General features: G+C 44.4%; 1 protein-coding gene across 1 annotated transcript in view; it reads right to left on the bottom strand.

Annotated features, from left to right (window-relative positions):
- Positions 1 to 26,400, bottom strand: part of LOC311108562 (1-phosphatidylinositol 4,5-bisphosphate phosphodiesterase beta-1-like) — a gene marked incomplete at both ends in the record, with an annotated part of 191,922 nt that overhangs the window by 61,072 nt on the left and 104,450 nt on the right. Inside the window, 2 exons of the mRNA XM_084151217.1 lie at positions 2,393 to 2,472; positions 2,969 to 3,109. Of these exons, the coding sequence (XP_084007343.1) occupies positions 2,393 to 2,472; positions 2,969 to 3,109 (221 nt within the window). The remainder of the gene's footprint in view (positions 1 to 2,392; positions 2,473 to 2,968; positions 3,110 to 26,400) is intronic.

Raw genomic sequence — 26,400 nt, forward strand, 5'->3', positions numbered from 1 at the left:
AATGACAAGCCCACCTGAATTGGCAAGGCTGTAGCTCTAACTCGAAACCTCTTTTAAATGAATGACGGTCTTGATGAATCAGGTGTGTTGGTACTTGGCAGGAACTAAAGCCTGCACATCTTGTGGGTCCCTAGGACGAGGACTGAAGAATGCTGTTTTCATCCAGCCTGAGATTTAAATTTTACAGATAAGGCAAAGCTAATTTCACTGCAGAGTACTGTTATGCGTTTTCCGGTAACAGCTAGATCATTCTGCAGATGTTGCCGAGAGGGGCTTATGTCAGAGTTTACAAGAAACGGTTCCTGCTGAGGAGAGGAGCTCGGTCCAACAAAAAGAACGAATGTTGCATCAGAAATTCATTAGACATTCATTTGTCTCTATTCAAATTGTGTTACAGAAAGTGGACTGGCTGGGTATATTTAGTGTGTGTGTGTGTGTGTGTGTGTGTGTGTGAGTGCGTGCACACACATAAGGGGACTAATTTTATTTTGGTCAAAGTAAATGATGCTGTTCTGGGTCTTACTGAGAGGCTGGAGCTTTCTAACAGTTTAGCTCTATGGACAAACATTCACCAACTGTTCAGAATGGCACCACACGACACGACAGAACAGAACACAGCAGAGAAAACATTCAACATATAGATTTACATCTGGACTGAGCTAAAATAAACCGTTTACATAGTTTAGATAGTGTGTGTGTGTCTAGGCATCAGTGCGTGATGTGTGAATCCATAGTTTACAGAGTTTAGGACATAATAACATACAGTATCTTAGTTCTTAGAGAGAGAGAGAGAGAGAGAGAGAGAGAGAGAGAGAGAGAGAGAGAGAGAGAGAGAGAGAGAGAGAGAGAGAGAGAGAGAGAGAGAGAGAGAGAGAGAGAGAGAGAGAGAGAGAGAGAGAGAGAGAGAGAGAGAGAGAGAGAGAGAGAGAGAGAGAGAGAGAGAGAGAGAGAGAGAGAGAGAGAGAGAGAGAGAGATTGGCTTACTAGTGCTCTTCTATGCCGTCCCTAGGAGGGGTGTGTCATGTCGGGCCAGGCTTTTTTGCGCTATACTCGACTTGAGTGGGTTGAATCACTGATTTGATCCTCTTGTCCGGTCTTGCGCCCTCCTCAGGCTTTTGCGGTGGAGGAGTTCTTGGTGGGCTATACTCAGCCTTGTCTCAGGGTAGTAAGTTGGTGGTTTGTTGATATCCCTCTAGTGGTGTGGGGGCTGTGCTTTGGCAAAGTGGGTGGGGTTATTTCCTGCCTGGTTGGCACTGTCTGGAGGTATCGTTGGACGGGGCCACAGTGTCGTCCCCCCATCTCAGCCTTCAATATCTATGCTGCAATAGTCTATGTGCCGGGGGGCTATGGTCAGTCTGTTTTATCTGGTGTAATTCTCCTCTCTGGTGTCCTGTGTGAATTTAAGTTTTCTCCCTCTAATTCTCTCTCTCCCTCCCCTCCCAGAGGACCTGAGCCCTAGGACTACCTGGCCTGATGACTCCTGGCTGTCCCCAGTCCACCTGGTCGTCCTGCTGCTCCAGTTTCAACTGTTCTGCCTGCGGCTATGGAACTCTGACCTGTCCACTGGATGTGCTACCTTGTCCCGGACCTGCTGTTTTCAACTCTCCCTCTCTCTCTCCCGCACCTGCTGTCTCGACCTCTGAATGCTCGGCCAACTGACATTTACTCCTGAGGTGCTGACCTGTTGAACACTCTACAACCACTGTGATTATTATTTGACCCTGCTGTTCATCTATGAACGTTTGAACATCTTGAAGAACAATCTGGCCTTAATGGCCATGTAATCTTATAATCTCCACCCGGCACAGCCAGAAGTGGACTGGCCACCCCTCAGAGCCTGGTTCCTCTCTAGGTTTCTTCCTAGGTTCCTGCCTTTCTAGGGAGTTTTTCCTAGCCACCATGCTTCTACATCTGCATTGCGTGCTGTTTGGGGTTTTAGGCTGGGTTTCTGTATAAGCACTTTGTGACATCTGCTGATGTAAAAATGTCTTTATAAATACATTTGATTGAAAGAGAGAGAGAGAGAGAGAGAGAGAGAGAGAGAGAGAGAGAGAGAGAGAGAGAGAGAGAGAGAGAGAGAGAGAGAGAGAGAGAGAGAGAGAGATGATAACGTGTTGCTAACAGGAACGAGGGATGAACTGAGTGAGTCACAACACAGTCAATGGTCTATATGTGTGAGAATGTGCAAATATCTGTATGTGTGTGCATTTACTCCGTCTCTCTCTCTCTCTCTTTCTCTCTCTGACCCCCCCCCTCTCTCTCTCTCTGTGAGTAGTGTGAAGCGGTGTGAAGCGTGGCAGTTTTGACCGTCCGGCCCTGCCCACAGGGACTCTGATGGGTGTGAACAGCACTGCTGCCTCCCAGTGTGTGTGTGATGTGTCCAGGGACTTACGCTTTCTCAAGGCATGCTTCTCTGGACATGTTCTGGGCCAGTAGGTTAGACGCCAAGCCAAACAACTCTTCAGCCCACTCCTGTACCGGAAGAACACACACACACATACACATTCCGTCAGAAGGAAGAAACATAGTCACGAGGATCGATTGGAAGTGCAAACTAGCCACCCACACACCAGACCTTATAATTATACACTGGAGGAATGACGGGTTTATTGTAAGTCTAACAAGCTTAAATAAATCACACTTCATGGACTGAAATAGCTTAGTTATTAATTAATTAGTTATAAGCACTTTGGCTAACCTCCTAAGAGACGTAAATTATGTTGACCCTATCTGGTCAAATTAATATAAACTAAATCAAATAAACCCTTATTAAAGCCCTATTTATGATTAATAAAGTCCTTATTCATGTTTAATAAAGTCCTTATTCATGTTTAATAAAGCCCTATTCATGTTTAATAAGGCCCTATTCATGGTTAATAAAGGCATTATTCATGTGTACCAAAGCCCTTATTCATGTGTACTAAAGCCCTATTCCTCTGTAATAAGTGGATTATTCATGTATATTTACCTTGGCGATCTCCTCCTGGAAGGCCATGAAGTTGAGGTACGTGATGTTGACCATGTCTGGTCCGCTCACCACCGTCAGCATCCTGTTCTCCATCTTCCCCACCAGGGTGCTCACGTCCAGCAGCTCCCGTAGCTTCACGTCCTACAGACACAGATCATACAACAGAGAGGTAACGTGTCAATAACACAATAACTCTAGCCTTAACCCTTCTTCACCGGCAACCCAACATGATCAGCTCACACAGCTTCGCATACTACACACTCAGAGGAAACACCTTTAAACCTTCATGAAAGCATGGAGGACAGGAGTTCTAACAGCTTCCCAGAAATACCCCCCCACTGTCTCTGACAGTGTGACTTTAGCCTAGCGGTAGGAGCGTTGGGCCTGTAACTGAAAGGTCGCTGGTTTGAATACCTGAGCCGACAAGATGAAAAATCTGTTGATGTGTCCTTGAGCAAGGCACTTAACCCTAATTTGCTCCACGGGTGCCGTCCGACTATGGCTGACCCCGTAAAACACCACATTTCACTGCACCTATGTGAAAACTAAACATTTTTGTCTGGAAGCCCAAACCCAGGAAGTAGCAGGAAGAGATGACTCCCACCGTCTGATACCGTGGCAATGACAACAACAGCCCAATTACTAAACAGATCACAATTTGACTTCCTGAGAATGTGGAGACTGTGGTATTCCAGGTTACACATCAGACTGCTTTGGTCTGATATCAAATGAGCAGTTCTGAAATGAAACGATCTTCAAGTCCTACAGTTGGTCCTCTCACTAAGATGGACTAGCCACAGTGTGTGTGTGTGTGTGTGTGTGTGTGTGTGCGCGTGTGTGTGTGTGGTTGCATCGTATGGTATCCCAGTATATCACAGCTGGGGGTTGCTCTACATAATAACGGAGGTGTGTTACTAGTCTCCCCACAGGCTACAATGTAAAGTGCTTTCAGTTATCGTCATTACACTGGAACAGGAAACACCTGTATTTCCCTGGAGTAGGGACTGTGTGGCAGGTTTGGGGCAGACATGCTCAGTGAGTCACTGAGGGCGGCCGGCTGACTGGCGTAACTGATCAATGAGAGATATGACTTCAGGAGCGGACCCAATGAAGAGTGACAACGCATCATCATCAGCCCAATGGGACCTGGACGTTCAGCATATTCTCTTAACATCAGCTAAGATGTCACACACACACGCATTGACTCACATATATGCACACACACACACACACACACACACTAAGCTGTCACCAAGCATGACATTACCTGAGGCACACTTCATGAATAATCATCATTAATATCTAAGTAATGAATGCACAGTATGTCGTTATGATTGGCTGCAGGTGGTAAATGAATCTCATATATGATGTTGTCTGTGGATTCACCAGGGCATTGCAATGCAATGTGTCTGTACAGCACCAGAGGTGGTTGGGTAAACTAGGCTTGCGTGATGAGTATGTAACTTATATAACTATAACTATGCTTGCCTGAGACCTTAAAACCTGTATTACCTAATAACAGTTATTCCTAGGCTTTAGCTCAGTTGGATAACACGGTCTTGGGGCATGCAAAAGACTGGGTTCAATACCCAGTCGGTCACACTGGTTATTGACGGCATAATAGTGATGACATGAACTGAGATACCTCCACATTCAATGGAGATGCTTGTCTGCTGCAGTGTAAATACACATTATAAACCATATAGTATATCCCTATGGAAACATACACACACAACCACTCATCTTAAATGCAAACCTTGTTAAAGCACAGAGCAACTGGGCACTGCCTCCGAGGCACCAGAAACGAATAACAATTATATTTTCTCTCCCATTTGTCTGACATCAGGGCAGAATACAAAGTGGTTCAGCTAGCTTAATTAACACAACAAAAAGAGTCCGTAAAAGATTTTGCCGCGGAAGCAAATTAGTTCCCCACTAATTTACCCAATCAAACAAAGATCATTCTGTGCTGTGTCACACTGATAAATGTCCCCTACATGTCCCCAACGCCCTCCAATCAAATCCCCCGGCTAGGAGGCGCCCATTATTACTATACTGAACTTTTCAGAAGCAATATTTTTCTTCTGTTTGAGATTCTTACTCTTCTGGCAACCAAGTATGTCTTGGTTCAAAACACACACACAAACACACACGCACACACTCTCTCTGACGAACAATGTCTGACAAACATCCAAAGCCTCAACGTTTTTAGTCAAATGCAAAGACAGGTTTCATTTCTTAAGAGACCTTGGTTCTGGGAAAGGGTGTCTAGTACAAGTTTAATTCCCTACTGATTACTGTAGTGTAGAGAAGTCTGGGAGATGGATGGTTGTAGAAACATCTCACGCTGTCAGTCTCTCAGACATGCTAAGAGCAAAATTCTTCCATACTACATGAAGCATATATCAAAGTTAGATGCTGTTGCATAGAATATGTTGTTTTAACTAGATCAAGCCATTATTACTAGAACTGTCTGGAATCATCTTGAGGCCATGGCAGACATCTTTCCATCCTTAGGGTGACAGGTAGCCATACTACTATGAATGACCCTGTAAAACAACACATTTCTGTGTCTACATCTACGATACTGATAGATGGAGATACAGTATGCAAGTGCTCTGCATATTGAAAAGAAATACACGACAGCACTACCTGCACATGACTACGCACAGACAGACAGAAAATGATGCTAAATAGCATGGAGTGGAGACCTGCACGATCGATAGGCTGAAAAGTGCTGATTTAAATAGCCAACCGATCTCGCCGCACTTAGATGCTCAAAATGGTGGCCACGTCATCATCAGCGGATGAAAAATCACTTTAAATTTGCTAAAACATACAACGGCAAAGTGTCCCTCGGTAGTGATGGGACGCTGGAGATGGTAGCTGAGAAGGGTTTGATGCCGAGACGCATCAGGAGGCGTCAGAGAATCAAATGCATATTTCATTGATAGGTTGTTGTTGTTTGAACAGCGGAGCCTTTTGATATTGTTTTGGATGCCACTTGTAGATGTTACAGGATCAGACAATCTCATCTCCATACCTATAGAGCTGACTGTGTATTGGTCAGAGAGAGAGAGAGAGAGAGAGAGAGAGAGAGAGAGAGAGAGAGATAGAGAGAGAGAGAGAGAGAAAAAAAGACAGAGAGACAGAGAGAAAGAGATAGACAGAGATACAAGAAGAGAGAGGCAGGCAAATGCTGTTTAGACACATAAAGCCTGTAGTAGACTGTAGTAAAGGAGAGAAGAAGAGAGGAGAGAGAGAAAGGAGAGGAGAGAGGGAGGAGAGTTGAGGAGAACAGACCTGAGATTTAATTAGTGCTGGTGCATTGTGGGAGCAGTTGGAGGCATGCCTGAGGGTCCTGTTACTGAGGCAATGGGAGATTTAGAGCCAAGCGGGGGGCAATGTGTGTGTATTACCCCTTCAAGACAATTTCTGTGTGTGTGTGTTTGTGTGTTTGAGAGGAAAAGAGAGATATATACTGTATATATACAAAGAAAGAGAGAATTGTGTGTGTGCAGAGGTGTGTGGGATGATGGTGTGACTGTGAAAGAAGGCGTGTGTGCAATGCATCACTTTGGTGTGTGTGTGTGTGTGTGTGTGGCTTGCTGACAGCTGTAGCGTGGGAACACAGTGCTCAGTCATTTATCACTTCAGTACAGGGGAGGTGGTCCTCTTAGCAGGGGGATGCAGCCTAGAGGGACGGCCTTCCCTGCTCCCTGGGCTGTCACAAACCTTTACCTGTCACCTCGCACAAATACACACACACACACAGCTTAGAAACAGAGAGGGAGAGAGAGAGAGAGAGAGAGAGAGAGAGAGAGAGAGAGAGAGAGAGAGAGAGAGAGAGAGAGGAGGAGAGAGGGAGAGAGAGAGAGAGAGAGAGAGAGAGAGAGAGAGAGAGAGAGGGAGAGAGAGGGGAGAGAGAGAGAGAGAGAGAGAGAGAGAGAGAGAGAGAGAGAGAGAGAGAGAGAGAGAGAGAGAGAGGAGAGAGAGAGAGAGAGAGAGAGTGTCCATCTGCGGGCTGTCTTCTAACCTCGTACTTCTCCTCACTCCTTTTCTGATGAATAGTTAATCCAGTGCATCTATCTGTTTCTCTATGTTTCTCTAATCCTCATCTGATGATTCATGTAGGTTTAATTTCCCTCATTATCCATTTATACACCGCAGGCCGCCGCTGTTCAAGTTAAGTGGCTACACCGACTACATCTGTTCTGCAGTAAATTATTCACCTCCAGACCTCACATCATTCCTCTACACAGCTGACCTCTTCTCTTCATACTGAAGAGGTTGTGGGTTCGTTTCCCACGGGGGGCCAGTATGAAAATGTATGCATTCACTAACTGTAAGTCGCTCTGGATAAGAGCGTCTGATAAATGACTAAAATGTAAATGTAAAATATTAACTCTTTCAAGTTAGTTCATTATAAGTGCGACTTTGGCTTCACATTAGGATTCACCACAGCGGGGAGGTTTCTGAGGATTCTAGGTAAGAGTTCTGGGTTTGAAGAAGAAACTCCAGCACACTGGAATTCTCATAATACGTGGATCTCAAACTAAACGTTTGGGTCAATACTTGTCAAAAAATGTCAAGGTTAACCTGAAGATTTCAGGCCTGGATGCCCCTGAGGAACATCTATTGACCCAAATGTTGGTTTGAAGAAAGTCAAATGTGCTGGAGTTTCTTTTTATCTTTCCTCCTCTTTGCACCCGGGGGGAACTAGCCTGGTCCCAGATCTGTTTGTGTGCTTTTGCCAACTCTGTTGCTGTCCTTGTCAAGCTGAGTGACAAGGAGTCGGCATGATAGCACAAACAGACTGGCACAAAGCTAACCTGGAACAACAAACAACCGTCTTATAAGGAGTTGTATAACTGTCCTGTCCTAGCAGCAGTCCTGCCGGTGGCTAGCCTTGTTCACTACATGGTGGGGTGGGACAGAAAACGCCTGGGGTAGTTGGAGAAAGGAATTATGGGTAAATCATTGTGTCGCCCCAAGACTTACTTGGCCCCATATTCAGAATGTGTGTGCATGTGTATGTGTTTGAGCATGTTACCAATTTGTTTGTGTATGTTATTTTGCATTTGTGACTACGTGTGTATGTAATTGTGTATACGTGTTTGAATAAATGTCTGTGTGTGTGTGAGAGAGTGTAAATCCTTGAACATAAGTCAGCGTATGTACAGTATGTACAGTACATTACACACACCGCTTCATACTAATGACTGCCCCCTCTCATTGAAGCCACGGTAGTTCAAGGACGACTGCAGTACTGCATGCATTGTTTGCAGAAAACAGCATCCCCCATTATAGTGAATGAAAAATGGTAATCTACGTGGTCAATCTTTGTGTAAATTAAGAAAATGTTTCGAAGACAATCATGGTTCTAATAATTGCTTCTAATACACCAGATGAATGTCCACAGAAGAAGTTATGACGGTAATTTAGTTGCTAATGGCAGCCTGCAGTACCCCGGTCGGCCTTCAACTTGAATTAATCAATGAGAGGGGGCAGCACTGAGCTAGCCTGCAACGTCACTTCCTGGTGAAGCTCAAGTGCATGTTATGTCTCCATGAGACGCCATCTTAACCAACTTCATTTGGCTTAAATGCACTATTGAGTCTTCACATAGGAATGAATGGTGTCACGTGATTGATGGCTTTGTCCATTCATATATACCGTCATTGCATTATCCCCTCATATTTCACTCATTTATTTCTCTCTATCCCTTCAAATGTCACTCCTTTACTTCACTCCATCCCTTTGTAGTGCAGTGTTTTATTTAAGAAGGTCATGCTGCATCTGCAGAGCATGTTTTAAACATTAGTCACCTCATAACGCAGTCTAGGAGAGTAGAGAACAGAAACATTCATACCATTACGACTATGAGACCAGCGTTTCTCTCCCAGCCTGCTCCATTTCCCGCAAATGACGCTCATAATAATCAGAGACACACACTACACACACAGAGTCTGACGCACACACACAAACACGCACGCACTCTCACACACACACACACACACACACACACACACACACACAAACACAAACACGTACGCACGCACGCACTCTCACACACACACACACACACACACACACACACACACACACACACACACACACACACACACACACACACACACACACACACACACACACACACACACAAGCAGGCACGCACCAGTTCCTTCAAACCTTATATATACTCACAATCTCATGAGTCACAAACAGGTGAATGAATACTGCAAGTAAAAGCATTCTTCACTAGGGGATTGCTGTGGTTCTACAATAAGACATTCAGATGTAGGATGTGTGTGTGTGTATGTGTGTGTGTGTGTGTGTGTGTCTGTGTCTGTGTGTGTGTGTGTGTGTGTGTGTGTGTGTCAATAAGTCGTTGAGACGTAGGCTACCATCCGTTTGTAACTCATTTGTTGTGAATCGTTAAACAAAATCAGTACAACAGCTGCCAATACAACTCACCCCTGATTTCTGATAATCAGTCAAGTAAGTCTATTAAATTAAGCAACTGTTGGATTGGAGGAAGCAAATCATTGCCTGCTAAAATCACTGCAATCGTTCAGGCTTATGGCTGATGGTGTAGCTAGCAGTAAGAGTATGAACATATAAAAAAAAAAAGACGACTGCAGGGTGGAAAAAAACCCTAAACAAAATAAGAACCACCTTTGGATCAATATTTCATTTGATGAAGACACTTTGTTTACCGTTTGTCAGTGAATTAGTCAATGTTATAAGCCGGGATCTAATATAGTAGCCAGCAAGCTAGCAAGGGAGGGAGTGATGCGGTATGTACAAATAGAGGATTAGCCGATTAGCGGCTAGCATAGCTGCTCCCAGGCAGGCTTTCACAGCCATTACACACGTTGGCTTTCCTCTGTACTCTGATCTACAAGGGATTCAAATAATTGTCAGTGATTAGTAGTGTGTGTGTGTGTATGTGTCTACACAGAAGACAGAAAGATTGCATGTGTGTGCTATAAGTGATTCAATGAACCATTTTCTAACATTCACTTCCACCTGATTGGTTCCCATTGTTTTTCATCTGTTACATTAAACCAACGCCTCCTCCTCAATTCATATTAAGATACTTCCTCATACCAGCTAGACATCCCATTGTTGTGAAAGCAGCAGACCTGTTACCTAGCTCTTTCCTTTTATTCACCTCTCCTCCCTCCTCTTCCCTTCTCTCCTCTCCTTTATTACAGTCTACTACAGGCTTGATGTTTCTAAACAGCCTTTGCCTCCCTACCTACCTCTCCCTCTCTCTCTTCTCCCTCTCTCTCTTTCTCTCTCTGTCGCTCTCTCCACATCTCTGCTGTGGTGCTGTCTCAGTATGTCGCGATGCGTCAGCTAGATCAGTTGTGCAACCTTGTAGAAGTGTAGAGCTCTCTGAGGTTAGAGCAGGAGAGACTTTCTTCCTCTACCCTCGTGTACAGCCATTTCCAAGCATGACAGTGCCCCGCTCCTCTACTCTCACTTTGACACAGCTTTAAAGCTAGATATTCTCCAACTCACACATACTCTTTACATACGAGTTCGGTTTGCTTGAATTCCTTTTTTAGGGCAATGTGAACGCAAAGCTCCCCAGGTTGGCTTGTCATTATTCCCGCACCACACACTAGCCTACTGCAACACAGTTTCCCCTGCCATAAACCCATACATTGGTGCCACAAAAGAGAGAAGACGATGATGGGCAGGTTCACGGAAAAAAATGTGCGCTGTTTTTGGATACTGATTAGCGATTGTCAAGGACGCACAGAAATTCCAAAATGTGTGGCGTTTTTAGTTCAGATTATTTGTTTGTAATATGTGATCTTCATAAACTGTTTATTAATTGTGGGGTTTGAACAGTGTGAAAAGACAACATATTTGGTGAGAATCACAACATAGGGTAGAAAAATCTAGCTCTAAAAGTGGCAGTAACCTACATTGGGTGTACAATTTTCAATTACAGCATTATTTAATCTGCTGTTATTCTTCTGCTATTTATTCTGGTACCAATAATATTTATATGTTAATAGTATCTTCTGATTACAATTATTATGTCTCATATTTTAACTAAATGCAATCTATTAGCTTCCAAAATGTAAGTAGGTACAGTATATCTAGCTGTCTGATAACACATTCTGATTGAATGGCTTGTCCTGATTGAATGGCTTGAGTGCACTGAGTGAATGTTGGAAAAAGATATTGGTTCCTTTCTAAACATAGCAATGTGAATGTAAAGAGGACTCGGTCCACAAAATAGTTGAAGTGAACTGGCAAAAGAGTTGAGTCCTCATTCAAAGGCAAGGGCAGTGTGAATACAAAGATAACCAAGTTATTTTGCTTTTTGTTTACCCCAGAGTTCACTTTAAAGAAGACTATATGTGAAAACTTCCTTAGACACATATACACATGCACCAAGCGTGAACATACAGTTGAAGTCGGAAGTTTACATACACCTTAGCCAAATACATTTAAACTCAGTTTTTCACATTTCCTGAAATTTTATACTAGTAAAGATTCCCTGTCTTAGGTCAGTTAGGATCACCACTTTATTTTAAGAATGTGAAATGTCAGAATAATAGTAGAGAGAATTATTTATTTCAGCTTTTATTTCTTTCATCACATTCCCAGTGGGTCAGAAGTTTACATACATTCAATTAGTATTTGGTAGCATAGCCTTTAAATTGTTTAACTTGGATCAAATGTTTTGGGTAGCCTTCCACAAGCTTCCCACAATTAGTTGGGTGAATTTTGGCCCATTCCTCCTGACAGAGCTGGTGTAACTGAGTCAGGTTTGTAGGCCTCCTTGCTCGCACATGCTTTTTCAGTTCTGCCCACAAAGTTTCTATAGGATTGAGGTCAGGGCTTTGTGATGGCCACTCCAATACCTTGACTTTGTTGTCCTTATGCCATTTTGCCACAACTTTGGAAGTATGCTTGGGGTCATTGTCCATTTGGAAGTCCCATTTGCGACCAAGCTTTAACTTCCCGACTGATGTCTTGAGATGTTGCTTCAATATATCCACATAATTTTCCTTCCTCATGATGCCATCTATTTTGTGAAGTGCACCAGTCCCTCCTGCAGCAAAGCACCCCCACAAGCATGATGCTGCCACCCCCGTGCTTGTGTTGGGATGCTGTTCTTCGGCTTGCAAGCATCCCCCTTTTTCCTCCAAACATAACGATGGTCATTATGGCCAAACAGTTCTATTTTTGTTTCATCAGACCAGAGGACATTTCTCCAAAAAGTACGATCTTTGTCCCCATGTGCAGTTGCAAACCATAGTCGGTCTTTTTTATGGCGGTTTTGGAGCAGTGGCTTCTTCCTTGCTGAGTGGCCTTTCAGGTTATGTCGATATAGGACTCGTTTTAGAAGCTTCTGATAGGCTAATTGACTTAATTTGAGTCAATTGGAAGTGTACCTGTGGATGTATTTCAAGGCCTACCTTCAAACTCAGTGCCTCTTTGCTTGACATCATGGGAAAATCAAAAGAAATCAGCCAAGACCTCAGAAATAAAATTGTAGACCTCCACAAGTCTGGTTCATCCTTGGGAGCAATTTCCAAATGCCTGAAGGTACCCCGTTCATCTGTACAAACAATAGTACGCAAGTATAAACACCATGGGACCACGCAGCTGTCATACCGCTCAAGAAGGAGACGCGTTCTGTCTCCTAGAGATGAACGTACTTTGGTGCAAACAATCCTAGAACAACAGCAAATGACCTTGTGAAGATGCTGGAGGAAACAGGTACAAATGTATCTATATCCACAGTAAAACAAGTCCTATATCGACATAACCTGAAAGGCCGCTCAGCAAGGAAGAAGCCACTGCTCCAAAACCGCCATAAAAAAGACGACTACGGTTTGCAAATGCACATGGGGACAAAGATTGTACTTTTTGGAGAAATGTCCTCTGGTCTGATGAAACAAAAATAGAACTGTTTGGCCATAATGACCATCTTTATTTGGAGGAAAAAGGAGGTGACTTGCAAGCCGAAGAACACCATCCCAACACAAGCATGGGGGTGGCAGCATTATGCTGTGGGGGTGCTTTGCTGCAGGAGGGACTGGTGCACTTCACAAAATAGATGGCATCATGAGGAAGGAAAATTATGTGGATATATTGAAGAAACATCTCAAGACATCAGTCAGGAAGTTAAAGCTTGGTCGCAAATGGGTCTTCCAAATGGACAATGACCCCAAGCATACGTCCAAAGTTGTGACAAAATGGCATAAGGACAACAAAGTCAAGGTATTGGAGTGGCCATCACAAAGCCCTGACCTCAATCATGTAGAAAATGTGTGGGCAGAACTGAAAAAGCATGTGCGAGCAAGGAGGCCTACAAACCTGACTCAGTTACACCAGTTCTGTCAGGAGGAATGGGCCAAAATTCACCCAACTAATTGTGGGAAGCTTGTGGAAGGCTACCCGAAACGTTTGACCCAAGTTAAACAATTGAAAGGCAATGCTACCAAATACTACTTTAATGTATGTAAACTTCTGACCCACTGGGAATGTGATGAAAGAAATAAAAGCTGAAATAAATAATTCTCTCTACTATTATTCTGACATTTCACATTCTTAAAATAAAGTGGTGATCCTAACTGACCTAAGACAGGGAATTTTTACTAGGATTAAATGTCAGGAAATGTGAAAAACTGAGTTTAAATGTATTTGGCTAAGGTGTATGTAAACTTCCAACTTCAACTGTATCATTAATTTATAAGTAAAAAAATGGATGTAGCAACTACAGATTGCTCCTTTAATGCTTTATTCTCAAACCCTCAAAACCTCTCTACAGACTCTCCAACTCAAACCACACACACACTCCACACACTCACACACATCTGCGACACACACAGTTTTGCAACACACACTCCAAACTGACATATCTTTAAAGCTGTAAGCTGATCAAACAGGCTGTTTGCTGTCACCCCTAATACCCACAGCCCCTGTCTCCTTCCATTCCGGCTCTGGCTCTGCAGTTTCCCTCACAGCACCTCCTCAGCTGAGCCACACTGAGAAACTTCAGATCCGTCTCTATGTAAGATGCCTCATATCATGGGTGATTAGTAGGAATGGTGATGGCGGCTCTAATGATGTTAGTGTACGTCTGGCTCAGCTGCAGTTAACTAAGAAGACATTTTCACAGCCGACTGGGTATAGTGGAACTATAGCAGAGGACAAGTCTGACAGATAGAGATGGGAAGAGACAGAGAGAGAGAGAGAGAGAGAGAGAGAGAGAGAGAGAGAGAGAGAGAGAGAGAGAGAGAGAGAGAGAGAGAGAGAGAGAGAGAGAGAGAGAGAGAGAGAGAGAGAGAGAGAGAGAGAGAGAGAGAGAGAGAGAGAGAGAGAGAGAGAGAGAGAGAGAGAGAGAGAGAGAGAGAGAGAGAGAAAGAGAGAGAGAGAGAAAGAAAGAGTGTGAGAGAGAGAGAGAGAGAGTGAGAGAGAGGAGTGAGAGAGAGAGAGAGAGAGAGAGAGAGAGAGAGAGAGAGAGAGAGAGAGAGAGAGAGAGAGAGAGGGTGAGAGAGACCCCTGATACTGTGGAGTTGAGGCTGTTGGCCATAATGACACCGCTGACTCTCTCTCCTCTCCTCTTTCTCTCTCTGGTCATAACTCAGTTCACTGCTTCGGTGGTGCTGTTACATGAAGCATAGATTGACCCGTAAGGCCCAGAGGAAAAGGTCAGATTTTAATTGTTCATCTGTCAGCTGACGAGTCACTGACCACAGTGTGTGCGTGCGTGCATGTACAGTGGGGAGAACAAGTATTTGATACACTGCCGATATTGCAGGTTTTCCTACTTACAAAGCATGTAGAGGTCTGTAATTTTTATCATAGGTACACTTCAACTGTGAGAGACAGAATCTAAAACAAAAATCCAGAAAATCACATTGTATTATTTTAAAGTAATTAATTTGCATTTTATTGCATGACATAAGTATTTGATCACCTACCAACCAGTAAGAATTCCGGCTCTCACAGACCTGTTAGTTTTTCTTTAAGAAGCCCTCCTGTTCTCCACTCATTACCTGTATTAACTGCACCTGTTTGAACTCGTTACCTGTATAAAAGACACCTGTCCACACACTCAATCAAACAGACTCCAACCTCTCCACAATGGCCAAGACCAGAGAGCTGTGTAAGGACATCAGGGATAAAATTGTAGACCTGCACAAGGCTGGGATGGGCTATAGGACAATAGGAAAGCAGCTTGGTGAGAAGGCAACAACTGTTGCCGCAATTATTAGAAAATGGAAGAAGTCCAAGATGACGGTCAATCACCCTCGGTCTGGGGCTCCATGCAAGATCTCACCTCGTGGGGCATTAATGATCATGAGGAAGGTGAGGGATCAGCCCAGAACTACACGGCAGGACCTGGTCAATAACCTGAAGAGAGCTGGGACCACAGTCTCAAAGAAAACCATTAGTAACACACTACGCCGTCATGGATTAAAATCCTGCAGCGCACGCAAGGTCCCCCTGCTCAAGCCAGCGCATGTCCAGGCCCATCTGAAGTTTGCCAATGACCATCTGGATGATCCAGAGGAGGAATGGGAGAAGGTCATGTGGTCTGATGAGACAAAAATAGAGCTTTTTGGTCTAAACTCCACTCGCCGTGTTTGGAGGAAGAAGAAGGATGAGTACAACCCCAAGAACACCATCCCAACCGTGAAGCATGGAGGTGGAAACATCATTCTTTGGGGATGCTTTTCTGCAAAGGGGACAGGACGACTGCACCGTATTGCGGGGAGGATGGATGGGGCCATGTATCGCAAGATCTTGGCCAACAACCTCCTTCCCTCAGTAAGAGCATTGAAGATGGGTCATGGCTGGGTCTTCCAGCATGACAACGACCCGAAACACACAGCCAGGGCAACTAAGGAGTGGCTCCGTAAGAAGCATCTCAAGGTCCTGGAGTGGCCTAGCCAGTCTCCAGACCTGAACCCAATAGAAAATCTTTGGAGGGAGCTGAAAGTCCGTATTGCCCAGCGACAGCCCCGAAACCTGAAGGATCTGGAGAAGGTGTGTATGGAGGAGTGGGCCAAAATCCCTGCTGCAGTGTGTGCAAACCTGGTCAAGTCCTACAGGAAACATATGATCTCTGTAATTGCAAACAAAGGTTTCAGTACCAAATATTAAGTTCGGCTTTTCTGATGTATCAAATACTTATGTCATGCAATAAAATGCAAATTAATTACTTAAAAATCTTACAATGTGATTTTCTGGATTTTTGTTTTAGATTCGGTCTCTCACAGTTGAAGTGTACCTATGTGCTTTGGACCTCTACATGCTTTGTAAGTAGGAAAACCTGCAAAATCGGCAGTGTATCAAATACTTGTTCTCCCCACTGTATGTGTGTGTTATGGAGCTTATGTGGGCTTTTCAAAATCTTAAATTACGGCTTTTGATTAACCCCAGAGCAGCGAGAGATGGAGTGTGTGTACAGTGAGGGAAAAAAGTATTTGATCCCCTGCTGATTTTGTACGTTTGCCCACTGACAAAGACATGATCAGTCTATAATTTTAATGGTAGGTTTATTTGAACAGTGAGAGACAGAATAACAACAACAAAATCCAGAAAAACGCATGTAAAAAATGTTATAAATTGATTTGCATTTTAATGAGGGAAATAAGTATTTGACCCCTCTGCAAAACATGACTTAGTACTTGGTGGCAAAACCCTTGTTGGCAATCACAGAGATCAGACGTTTCTTGTAGTTGGCCATCAGGTTTGCACACATCTCAGGAGGGATTTTGTCCCACTCCTCTTTGCAGATCTTCTCCAAGTCATTAAGGTTTCGAGCCTGACGTTTGGCAACTCAAACCTTCAGCTCCCTCCACAGATTTTCTATGGGATTAAGGTCTGGAGACTGGCTAGGCCACTCCAGGACCTTAATGTGCTTCTTCTTGAGCCACTCCTTTGTTGCCTTGGCCGTGTGTTTTGGGTCATTGTCATGCTGGAATACCCATCCATGACCCATTTCCAATGCCCTGGCTGAGGGAAGGAGGTTCTCACCCAAGATTTGACGGTACATGGCCCCATCCATCGTCCCTTTGATGCAGTGAAGTTGTCCTGTCCCCTTAGCAGAAAAACACCCCCAAAGCATAATGTTTCCACCTCCATGTTTGACGGTGGGGATGGTGTTCTTGGGGTCATAGGCAGCATTCCTCCTCCTCCAAACACGGCGAGTTGAGTTGATGCCAAAGTGCTCGATTTTGGTCTCATCTGACCACAACACTTTCACCCAGTTCTCCTCTGAATCATTCAGATGTTCATTGCCAAACTTCAGACAGCCCTGTATATGTGCTTTCTTGAGCAGGGGGACCTTGCGGGCGCTGCAGGATTTCAGTCCTTCACGGCGTAGTGTGTTACCAATTGTTTTCTTGGTGACTATGGTCCCAGCTGCCTTGAGATCATTGACAAGATCCTCCTGTGTAGTTCTGGGAATACATGTTGTGGTTTTACATGGCAGGAGACCAGACTGATGATACATTACACGGCCAAAAGGATCTGTTGAGGTGAGATGTCTATAAAGAACCAGGTAGAGATTGTTCATAGGCACAGAGCTAGGATCAGTTTCTTATAAAAAGCATTAGGGAATAGTACAAACCTGATCTAAGATCAGCATCCCTCTTTGTTACACAAACTCAATTCAATCACTTCTCTCTATATCTTTCTCTCCACCCTCCCCCCATTCCCCCTTTCTCAGTGATGAGTGGGTGTCCTGTGTCTAGGGGCCACAGCCCAGAGCAGCGAGCGAAGCCCCATAATTCAGGCTGCCTGGCGTCTTGAGTCTCCGACATAAAATACCACGGACATCTCATTTAGGGTGCCGTATGTGTCATTGGAGAGAAACACGTTCCCCAGGCAGAACACAGAGATGGTCTGACCGAATATCTCCCATCTTTTTGATGACTCGTCTTAGGGCTGTGGGGTACCGGCGGGAAGGGGGTGCCCAGTGGGGTTTGTGGAAGAGGGATTTGACGCAAACGTCCCCTGACGAAATATTAGACAAGAAAGGAAGTTCCTGAACAATGCTTACTTGCAAAGTTTTGATGGATTGTTCCCCGGGGCTGCCAGTAGGGAGGAATGGCGGGGGTTTGACGGGAGTGTTAAGGTGTCGGTGTCCTCAGGAAACATCACCCAAGGGGAGAGGGTGCCCGTCTTTTTTGGGAAGTTTCACTTTTTGACTGTAATTAAAATGCTGCTAACGTTTCAGTTCACCAAGCATTATCAGAACTTTGTCTATTCTGCACCTGCAAGACACTCATTATAGATTTGCAGGTGTATTTCTTTTCAGGTCCTCAGGAAACACTAGAACATTCTCCTATGAGCAGACTGGTTTAGTCAGTCTCTAAGAATAATTGTAGGTCTTATAATAGAATACAACCTATACAAGTGATGGGCGTCCAGATATGACAGTTTGAAAAAGGAGGAGGAAATTGAACATTGTGGATGACAAATATGTTTTTTATTTGTCTGTCTGTGACACAGAGATGAGATGGAGGCAATTGTTTTGAGACGCCTCCATATTTAACCGTTCACTATAAAAGACATCTGAAATACCTCTGTGTCAGCCTCACTTCCAGCAGGCACAGACACACTGACACGGACATCCAGATGGAAATAAAGTTGAATTATATTGCTTTAAAGACAAACGTCTTCAACTCCTGTCTTCAACTCCTGTAGGCGGACATAAAACTCCTCCATCTTGGATTAAAACGTTTTTTTATTGTTTTTTAGCAGCAGGATAGTGTTGTAAATTTCAGACACAATAAAGACTTTGGGAGTAACTGATATCTCAAGAGAGATACACCCTAGGAAAGTTTGGCACTTAAAAAAAGAGATAGGTTACTTTCTGATGGACTCTACAAGGTGTCAAAAGCATTCCACAGGGATGCTGGTCCATGTTGACTTCAATGCTTCCCACAGTCGTGTCAAGTTGGCTGTATGTCCTTTGGGTGGTGGACCATTCTTGATACAAACGGGAAACTGTTGAGTGTGAAAAACCCAGCAGCGTTGCAGTTCTTGACACAAACCGGTGCGCCTGGCACCTACTACCATACACCGTTCAAAGGCACTTAAATATTTTGTCTTGCCCATTCACCCTCTGAATGGCACACATACACAATCCATGCCTCAGTTGTCTCAAGGCTTAAACATCCTTCTTTAACCCATCTTCTCCCCTTCATCTACACTGATTGAAGTAGATTTAACAAGTGACATCAATAAGGAATCATAGCTTCCACCTGGATTCACCTGGTCAGTCTGTGTCATGGAAAGAGCAGGTGTTCCTAATGTTTTGTTCACTCTGTGTATATTTGTGCTTCCCCACAAGCTAAGCCACTGATCCCTTCAGACAACACTCCAATATGAAACTAGAATATGATCCATTAACAAATACTACAAAATGTTAAATTGACATGTCTTCATGGATCAGATAGTACCCCAGCAAGCTAAGACAGAGAACTCTTCACACAACACCCAGACGCCACAGTAGAATATGATACTAGAACAAACATTTGAACGCAGTGACAGAGAATACTGAACAGATTCTAGCAGAGGCAACCAGAGGCACTACACACACACACACACACACACACACACACACACACACACACACACAAACACACAGGGAGCCGGTGCTGGAGGCAGGCTGCCAGAATGACTCAGCAGAGAACACAGAGACTTAGAGGAGAGAACATGGGGACTTAGAGCTTTAGCTAGCTGCAATCTTTCTGACACACACACACACACACACACACACACACACACACACACACACACACACACACACACACACCTTAGATGCTGCACAGCTTCTGGACATGACTGTAGACAGGGTTTACACACACATCCTTACGCGGCACACACATGCGTACGCACATCCACACGTGCACAGAGTCTAAATGACTTATGAATCTTGGCGAGGCGGCATGTTGGTGTCATCAAAGTCTCCTTCTCTCCATCGGCACAGACACAGCACGTCGTGTGTTTGTGTGTGTGTGTGTGTGTGTGTGGCAGCGTAATAGAGAAGGGAAGACAGAAAGGGCAGCCAACGGATTTGATGAGGTGGAAGGAGTCTACCCCGGCACGCATTATTCTCTCTGGCAATGTGCACATCGGTCAGACAGAGAGCAGAGAGGGAGAGAAGAAAGAGAGAGAGAGAGAGAGAGAGAGAGAGAGAGAGAGAGAGAGAGAGAGAGAGAGAGAGAGAGAGAGAGAGAGAGAGAGAGAGAGAGAGAGAAAGCGAGAAAGAGATCAAAGTAAGAGAGAGAGGGAGAGAAGAGAGAGAGAGAGAGAGAGAGGGAGCGAAGAGAGAGAGAGAAAAGAAAGAGAGAGAGAGAGAGAGAGAGAGAGAGAGAGAGAGAGAGAGAGAGAGGGAGAGAAGAGAGAGAGAGAGAGAGAGAGAGAGAGAGAGAGAGAGAGAGAGAGAGAGAGAGAGAGAGAGAGAGAGAGAGAGAGAGAGAGAGAAAGAGAAGGGAAATGAGGTTAGAAAAAGAGAAAGTAGAGAGAGAGGAAGGCAGAAACAATTCAGTGTGAGAGTGAGACAGAGATAGATAGTTAGAGAACCAGAGTGAAGAGCACAGCATGTTGAGCTGACCTCAAATGTACTAAGTGAACTCATGTTGTGGCCTCCAGTTCCCTCTCTTCTGCCTGACCACACCCTGGTCAATAATCAACCAGAGACTCACACAGACAGCATGTCTCAGAGAGATCAATGACCCTCTTAGTACTTTAGTGACAAAACAACAAACTGAGATTCACGTTTACTTAGCATTCACATAGACACAAACTGAAAGTGAGAACACTGATGATCCAAAGAGTGGTACATATTTCCATAAGGGGAATACGACAAGGACCATTTCTGAAATTGACCTTCTCCTTTTCCACTGCTGACCATTGAGGTCAACTGACCATCTACCCTTAGCCTCAAGTGTGCAGGGTTTTTCCTGACTGAAAAAATGTTCATTTGACCATATTTGGTCTTTCGCACTGTGTTATTTGGATCACTTCCTGTGTGCCATGTGTTCTACATGTATTGTGTCCCCTCCTCTCTTTCGTCCTCCTACATCTCTGTGACTCTGACTCATCCCCATACAGTCCTTCATTAGAAGGACTGGTGGCCCTTGTCTAGCTAAAGCTGTCAATTACAGAGAGACATGAACTTGGCAGGTACATCTTCTACACTCATTATATCTGCAGTAACAGAGCCTACTCTTCGCTAGAACGTTCGTAGCAGTAGGATATAGGATCATCGTGATTTATGTCCATTGTCTACCAGGTTTAGAGAAACTCACCAACCTATTGTAAAGGCCAGGAGTTTTTTTTTCCTATAAGCATGTGCTCTGACCAGCAGGGAAAGCCTGTATAAGCTACCCAGTAGATCTCCATGAAGAATATTGGCCACAACTGGTTTACACCTACCCAGTGAAGGATGGGGAATGAAGGCAACAAGGGAGCATCTTTGTGGAGTGAGCCCCGGCCTGGGAGTGAGTGTTGAGTTGAGCTTTGTCCTGGATGCTTGCCAGAGCCTCTGGGGGGAGCTATAGTGTGTGTCCCTGTGGGGATCTGATAGCAATTACATTAGGCCTGTGTTAGGGACCATGGGTAAATCATTTATCAGGGGCCCTGTTCCCTACAGAAGCCCCAGGCTGTGTAGCTCCTCTCTGGGGTGCTGAGAGACATATGTCCCCCCTGGAGTTGTTTCCATACCACCTACCTAACAATCCGAATGGGCCTTGGAACAAGAAAGGACCATATACCTCCCAACCATTTCCATAGCTTCAATCCCTCCTCTGCATTGAAAACAACTACATAAGACAACATGAACTGTTCTCTTCTGTAGCCTACTTGCTGTTAATCGCTCTGGATAAGAGTGTCTGCTAAATTACTAAAAATGTGTATGTAAGAGTACTCAAAACATGCTGACATAGTGCAGATATCAGACCCTTCTCTGTCCAAAAATAAAGCAAACCCAATAACCCATACATTCAATACAGAGCAACATAGACCAGCTTCCAAAACAGACCCATGTACTCACACGCGTCAGTAGAACACAGCGCGACACAGTGCAGATTCCAGCCCAGATGACATACCTAATAATTCTAACCAGAACTGATCCGGTTTATTAGGTTTATTAGAGGAAATTCCTCCAAGACTCAAAGGTTAAATAACGTTGTATAACAATAGAGAAAATCAACATATCGTAGTGGCAGATAGAAAGAGACACAGACCAGGGTTGAAATACTTTTCAAATTAATTTCAAGTACTGTATCTGTGCCTGATTGAGCTGGCCTGTTGCAATGGAACCAACAGGCTATGTATGACTTTATACCTTGAGTTTTGGTTGTTGAACTACAGTAAGTGAAGTGGATTTACACCCAGTAACAGAATTGCGGTAATGGAATTTCATCATGGGTCCCTGATGTACTATACAGAAATACATAATTATGTATATGAATGCCATGCTCTTCATGATGATGTATCCTAAATAGGTACACAAAGGTAGACATGTGCAATATCCTGCTTTGTATATTTGGATATTATTCTGCACACTAACCAGGTTTCCATTCAACCTTTTAATGTGAGTAAAGTACATGTCATATAAAAAATGTCACGACAGGCCTGATGGAAACTGTCGGTAAACTTTCCAAATGTCGACAAAACAAAATACCCTAGACTAGAGATGTATGTGGAAGCGCTTTATTGCACAAATATTGATATAATAACCATCATATCGAACTAAACTTGGGAGTCACGCGATGACGTGTTGTGTGACCCTCCCAGTACGATTCGTCGGGAAAGCATGCCGTTTATTAGGCTACAGATGGTCCTCTGTAGCTCAGCTGGTAGAGCACGGCGCTTGTAACGCCAAGGTAGTGGGTTCGATCCCCGGGACCACCCATACACAAAAATGTATGCACGCATGACTGTAAGTCGCTTTGGATAAAAGCGTCTGCTAAATGGCATATTATTATTATTATTATTATTATTAGATGAAATCAGTTATGGTGATCTTCACAGGGTAGTGGAAGTGCAAGGTGATGAGCTTGATTCTCCTTTCCAATAAATATCAAGGGTCTTATTCTGGTGACATGATCATCGATGCTTGGCTGCCGTTTGACAAATAAAAAGAATCTCGCTCTTTTGTCCATAATAACCTCATAATGTAGGCTTATACTCACACTGTATCTGCGAGCGGTTGGCTAGAGAACAAGTACCAATACCAGAGTGGGCACACTCGCTATATTTGTTTGTGAGAAAACCACCAGTAGAGTTGAAAATGCGATGGAAACCCATGTAGCCCTTTCCTGCAGTCAAATGACCAAATCTAAACGCAAGATGGCACTGCAATGATTTTCTATGCTGATCTTAACTTTTTTTGTATGTGATATTTCCGCCATCATTTCCTATGACCGAAAACATCCTCTGGACATCTTGAACAGCGATCACTAACCTTGATTTGGATGAAGATTTACTAATTCAACGAGTCGGCAGCTGTGGATGTACTGCTCATTCCGAACAAGAACCTAATCCCTGGGACTCAAAAGAGGAAAAGGCATGAAAAAAAAAATGAAATAAACTTTGCAAGAGAGGCAAATAAGGGGCTCCTTGACGAGACTAAGTGGGCGAAAAAATAAACCGCCTCTACCCTCCGTTCTATTGGCGAACGTTCAATCACTAGAGAACAAATTGGACGAGCTCCGTTCAAGACTATCCTATCAACGGAACCTGAAGAACTGTAATATCCTATGTTTCTCTGAGTCATGGGTAAGGTTAAGGGGGGAGGTGTGTGTCTCTTTACAACAGCTGGTGAGCGATCTCTCAAGTCTCAAGGTTTTGCCCGCTTGAGTTAGACTACTTGCATTGACCACCATTTTATTCTTGCACTGGCTCTATGCACACCCACTGGACTCACACACTCACACATACTCCGCTGACACTCCAACAAACACATACACACACACACACGCACACGCACACAAGCAGACACTACATACACTCACTCACACACACAAAACAAACACAGACATACATATTGATGCCACACACACACACACTCACACATTGACATACTTTCACACTCTTCACATACACTACTGCTAATGTGTTTATTATCTATGCTGATTGCCTAGTCACTTTTACCCCTACTTACATGTGCATATTACCTCCATTACCTCGTACCCCTGCACATTGACTCGATACTGGTACTCCTTGTATATAGCCTCGTTATTGTATTTTTTTTACTCTGTATTGTTGGGAAAGGGCTTGTAAGTAAGCGTTTCACGGTAAAGTCTACACCGGTAAAGTCTACACTTGTTGTATTTGGTGCATGTGACTACCTCATTGAATACCTCATGATAAGCTGCAGACCATACTATTTACCAAGAGAGTTTTAATCTATATTTTTTGTAGCTGTCTATTTACCAACACAAACCGATGCAGGCTCTCGCTCTCCGTAGCCGATGTGAGTAAGACCTTTAAACAGGTTAACATTCACAAGGCCGTGGGGCCAGACGGATTACCAGGATGTGTAATCAGAGCATGAGCTGACCAGCTGGCAAGTGTCTTCACTGACATTTTCAACCTCTCCCTGACCTAGTCTGTAATACCTACATGTTTCAAGCAGACCACCATAGTTCCTGTGCCCAAGAACGCCAAGGTAACCTGTCTAAATGACTATTGTCCCGTAGCACTCACATCTGTAGCCATGAAATGATCAACATCCTCATCCCAGACACACTGGACCCACTTCAATTTGCATACCACCCCAACAGATCCACAGATGATGCAATCGCTATTGCACTCCACACCGCCCACTTCCACCTGGACAAGAGCTATACCTATGTAAGAATGCTCTTCACTGACTATAGCTCAGCGTTTATCACCATAGTGCCCACAAAGCTCATCACTAAGCTCAGGACCCTGGGACTGAACCCCTCCCTCTGCAACTGGATCCTGGACATTCTGACGGGCCACCCCCAGGTGGTGAGGGTAGGCAACAACACATCCGCCACGCTGATCCGTAACACGGGGGCCCCTCAGGGGTGCGTACTTAGTCCCCTCCTGTACTTCCTGTTCACCTACGACTGCGTGGCCGCGCACAACTCCAACACCATAATTAAGTTTGCTGACATCATGAAGGTGATCACCGGCGACGATGAGCCAGCGTATAGGGAGGAGGTCAGTGACTTGGCAGTGTGTTGGCAGGACAACAACCTCTCCCGCAACGTCAGCAAGACAAAGGAGCTGACCGTGGACCACAGGAAATGGAGGGGCGAGCACGCCCCCATCCACATCGACGGGGCTGTAGTGGAGCGGGTCGAGAGCTTCAAGTTCCTTGGTGTCCACATCACTACGTTGTCATGGTCCACACACACCAACACAGTCGTGAAGAAGGCATTACAATGCCTCTTCCCCCTCAGGAGGCTGAAAAGATTTGGCATGGGCCCTCATATCCTCAAAAAGTTATACCGCTGCACCATCGAGAGCATCTTGACTGGCTGCTTTACTGCTTGGTATGGCAACTGCTTGGCATCCGACTGCAAGGCACTACAGAAGGTAGTGCGTACGGCCCAGTACATCCCTGCGGCTGAGCTTCCTGCCATTCAAGACTTATATACCAGGCAGTGTCAGAGGCAGGCTCTAAAGATTTTCAAAGACTCCAGCCACCCAAGTCATAGACTGTTCTCTCTGCTACTGCACGGCAAGCGGTGCTAGAAATTCTGTTACTACTTTTCTGTTACCATAAACAAAATTGATATCAGTAAAGACAATATAACTAATTGATAGGTCTACCTTTACTTGTTACTTCTGTGAACTTTCATTATCTTCCCGTCTCATGAGGGAGAGAAATTAGAGAAAATATCTTAAAGATATGTGGGTTTTTGTTAACGGAATTTCAAGGCACAAGGCAATGTTTCTTAAACTTACAGAAGGCAGAAAAAATGATCCTAAAATAAGTTAGGTGAATTTTAGCCCATTACCCCTGACAGAGCTGGTGTAACTGAGTCAGGTTTGTAGGCCTCCTTGCTCGCACACACTTTTTCAGTTCTGCCTACACATTTTCTATAGGATTGAGGTCAGGGCTTTGTGATGGCCACCCCAATACCTTGACTTTATTGTCCTTAAGCCATTTTGCCACAACTTTGGAAGTATGCTTGGGGTCATTGTCCATTTAGAAGACCCATTTGCGACCAAGCTTTAACTTCCTGACTGATGTCTTGAGATGTTGCTTCAATATATCCACATACTTTTGCTTCCTCATGATGCCATCTATATTGTGAAGTGCACCAGTCCCTCCTGCAGCAAAGCACCCCCACAGCATGATGCTGCCACCCCCGTGCTTCACGGTTGGGATGGTGTTCTTCGGCTTGCAAGCCCACCCCTTTCCTCCAAACATAACGATGGTCATTATG

This window comes from Coregonus lavaretus, assembly GCF_964263955.1.
Source record: "Coregonus lavaretus genome assembly, chromosome: 33".
In the NCBI taxonomy this organism is placed as follows: domain Eukaryota; kingdom Metazoa; phylum Chordata; class Actinopteri; order Salmoniformes; family Salmonidae; genus Coregonus; species Coregonus lavaretus.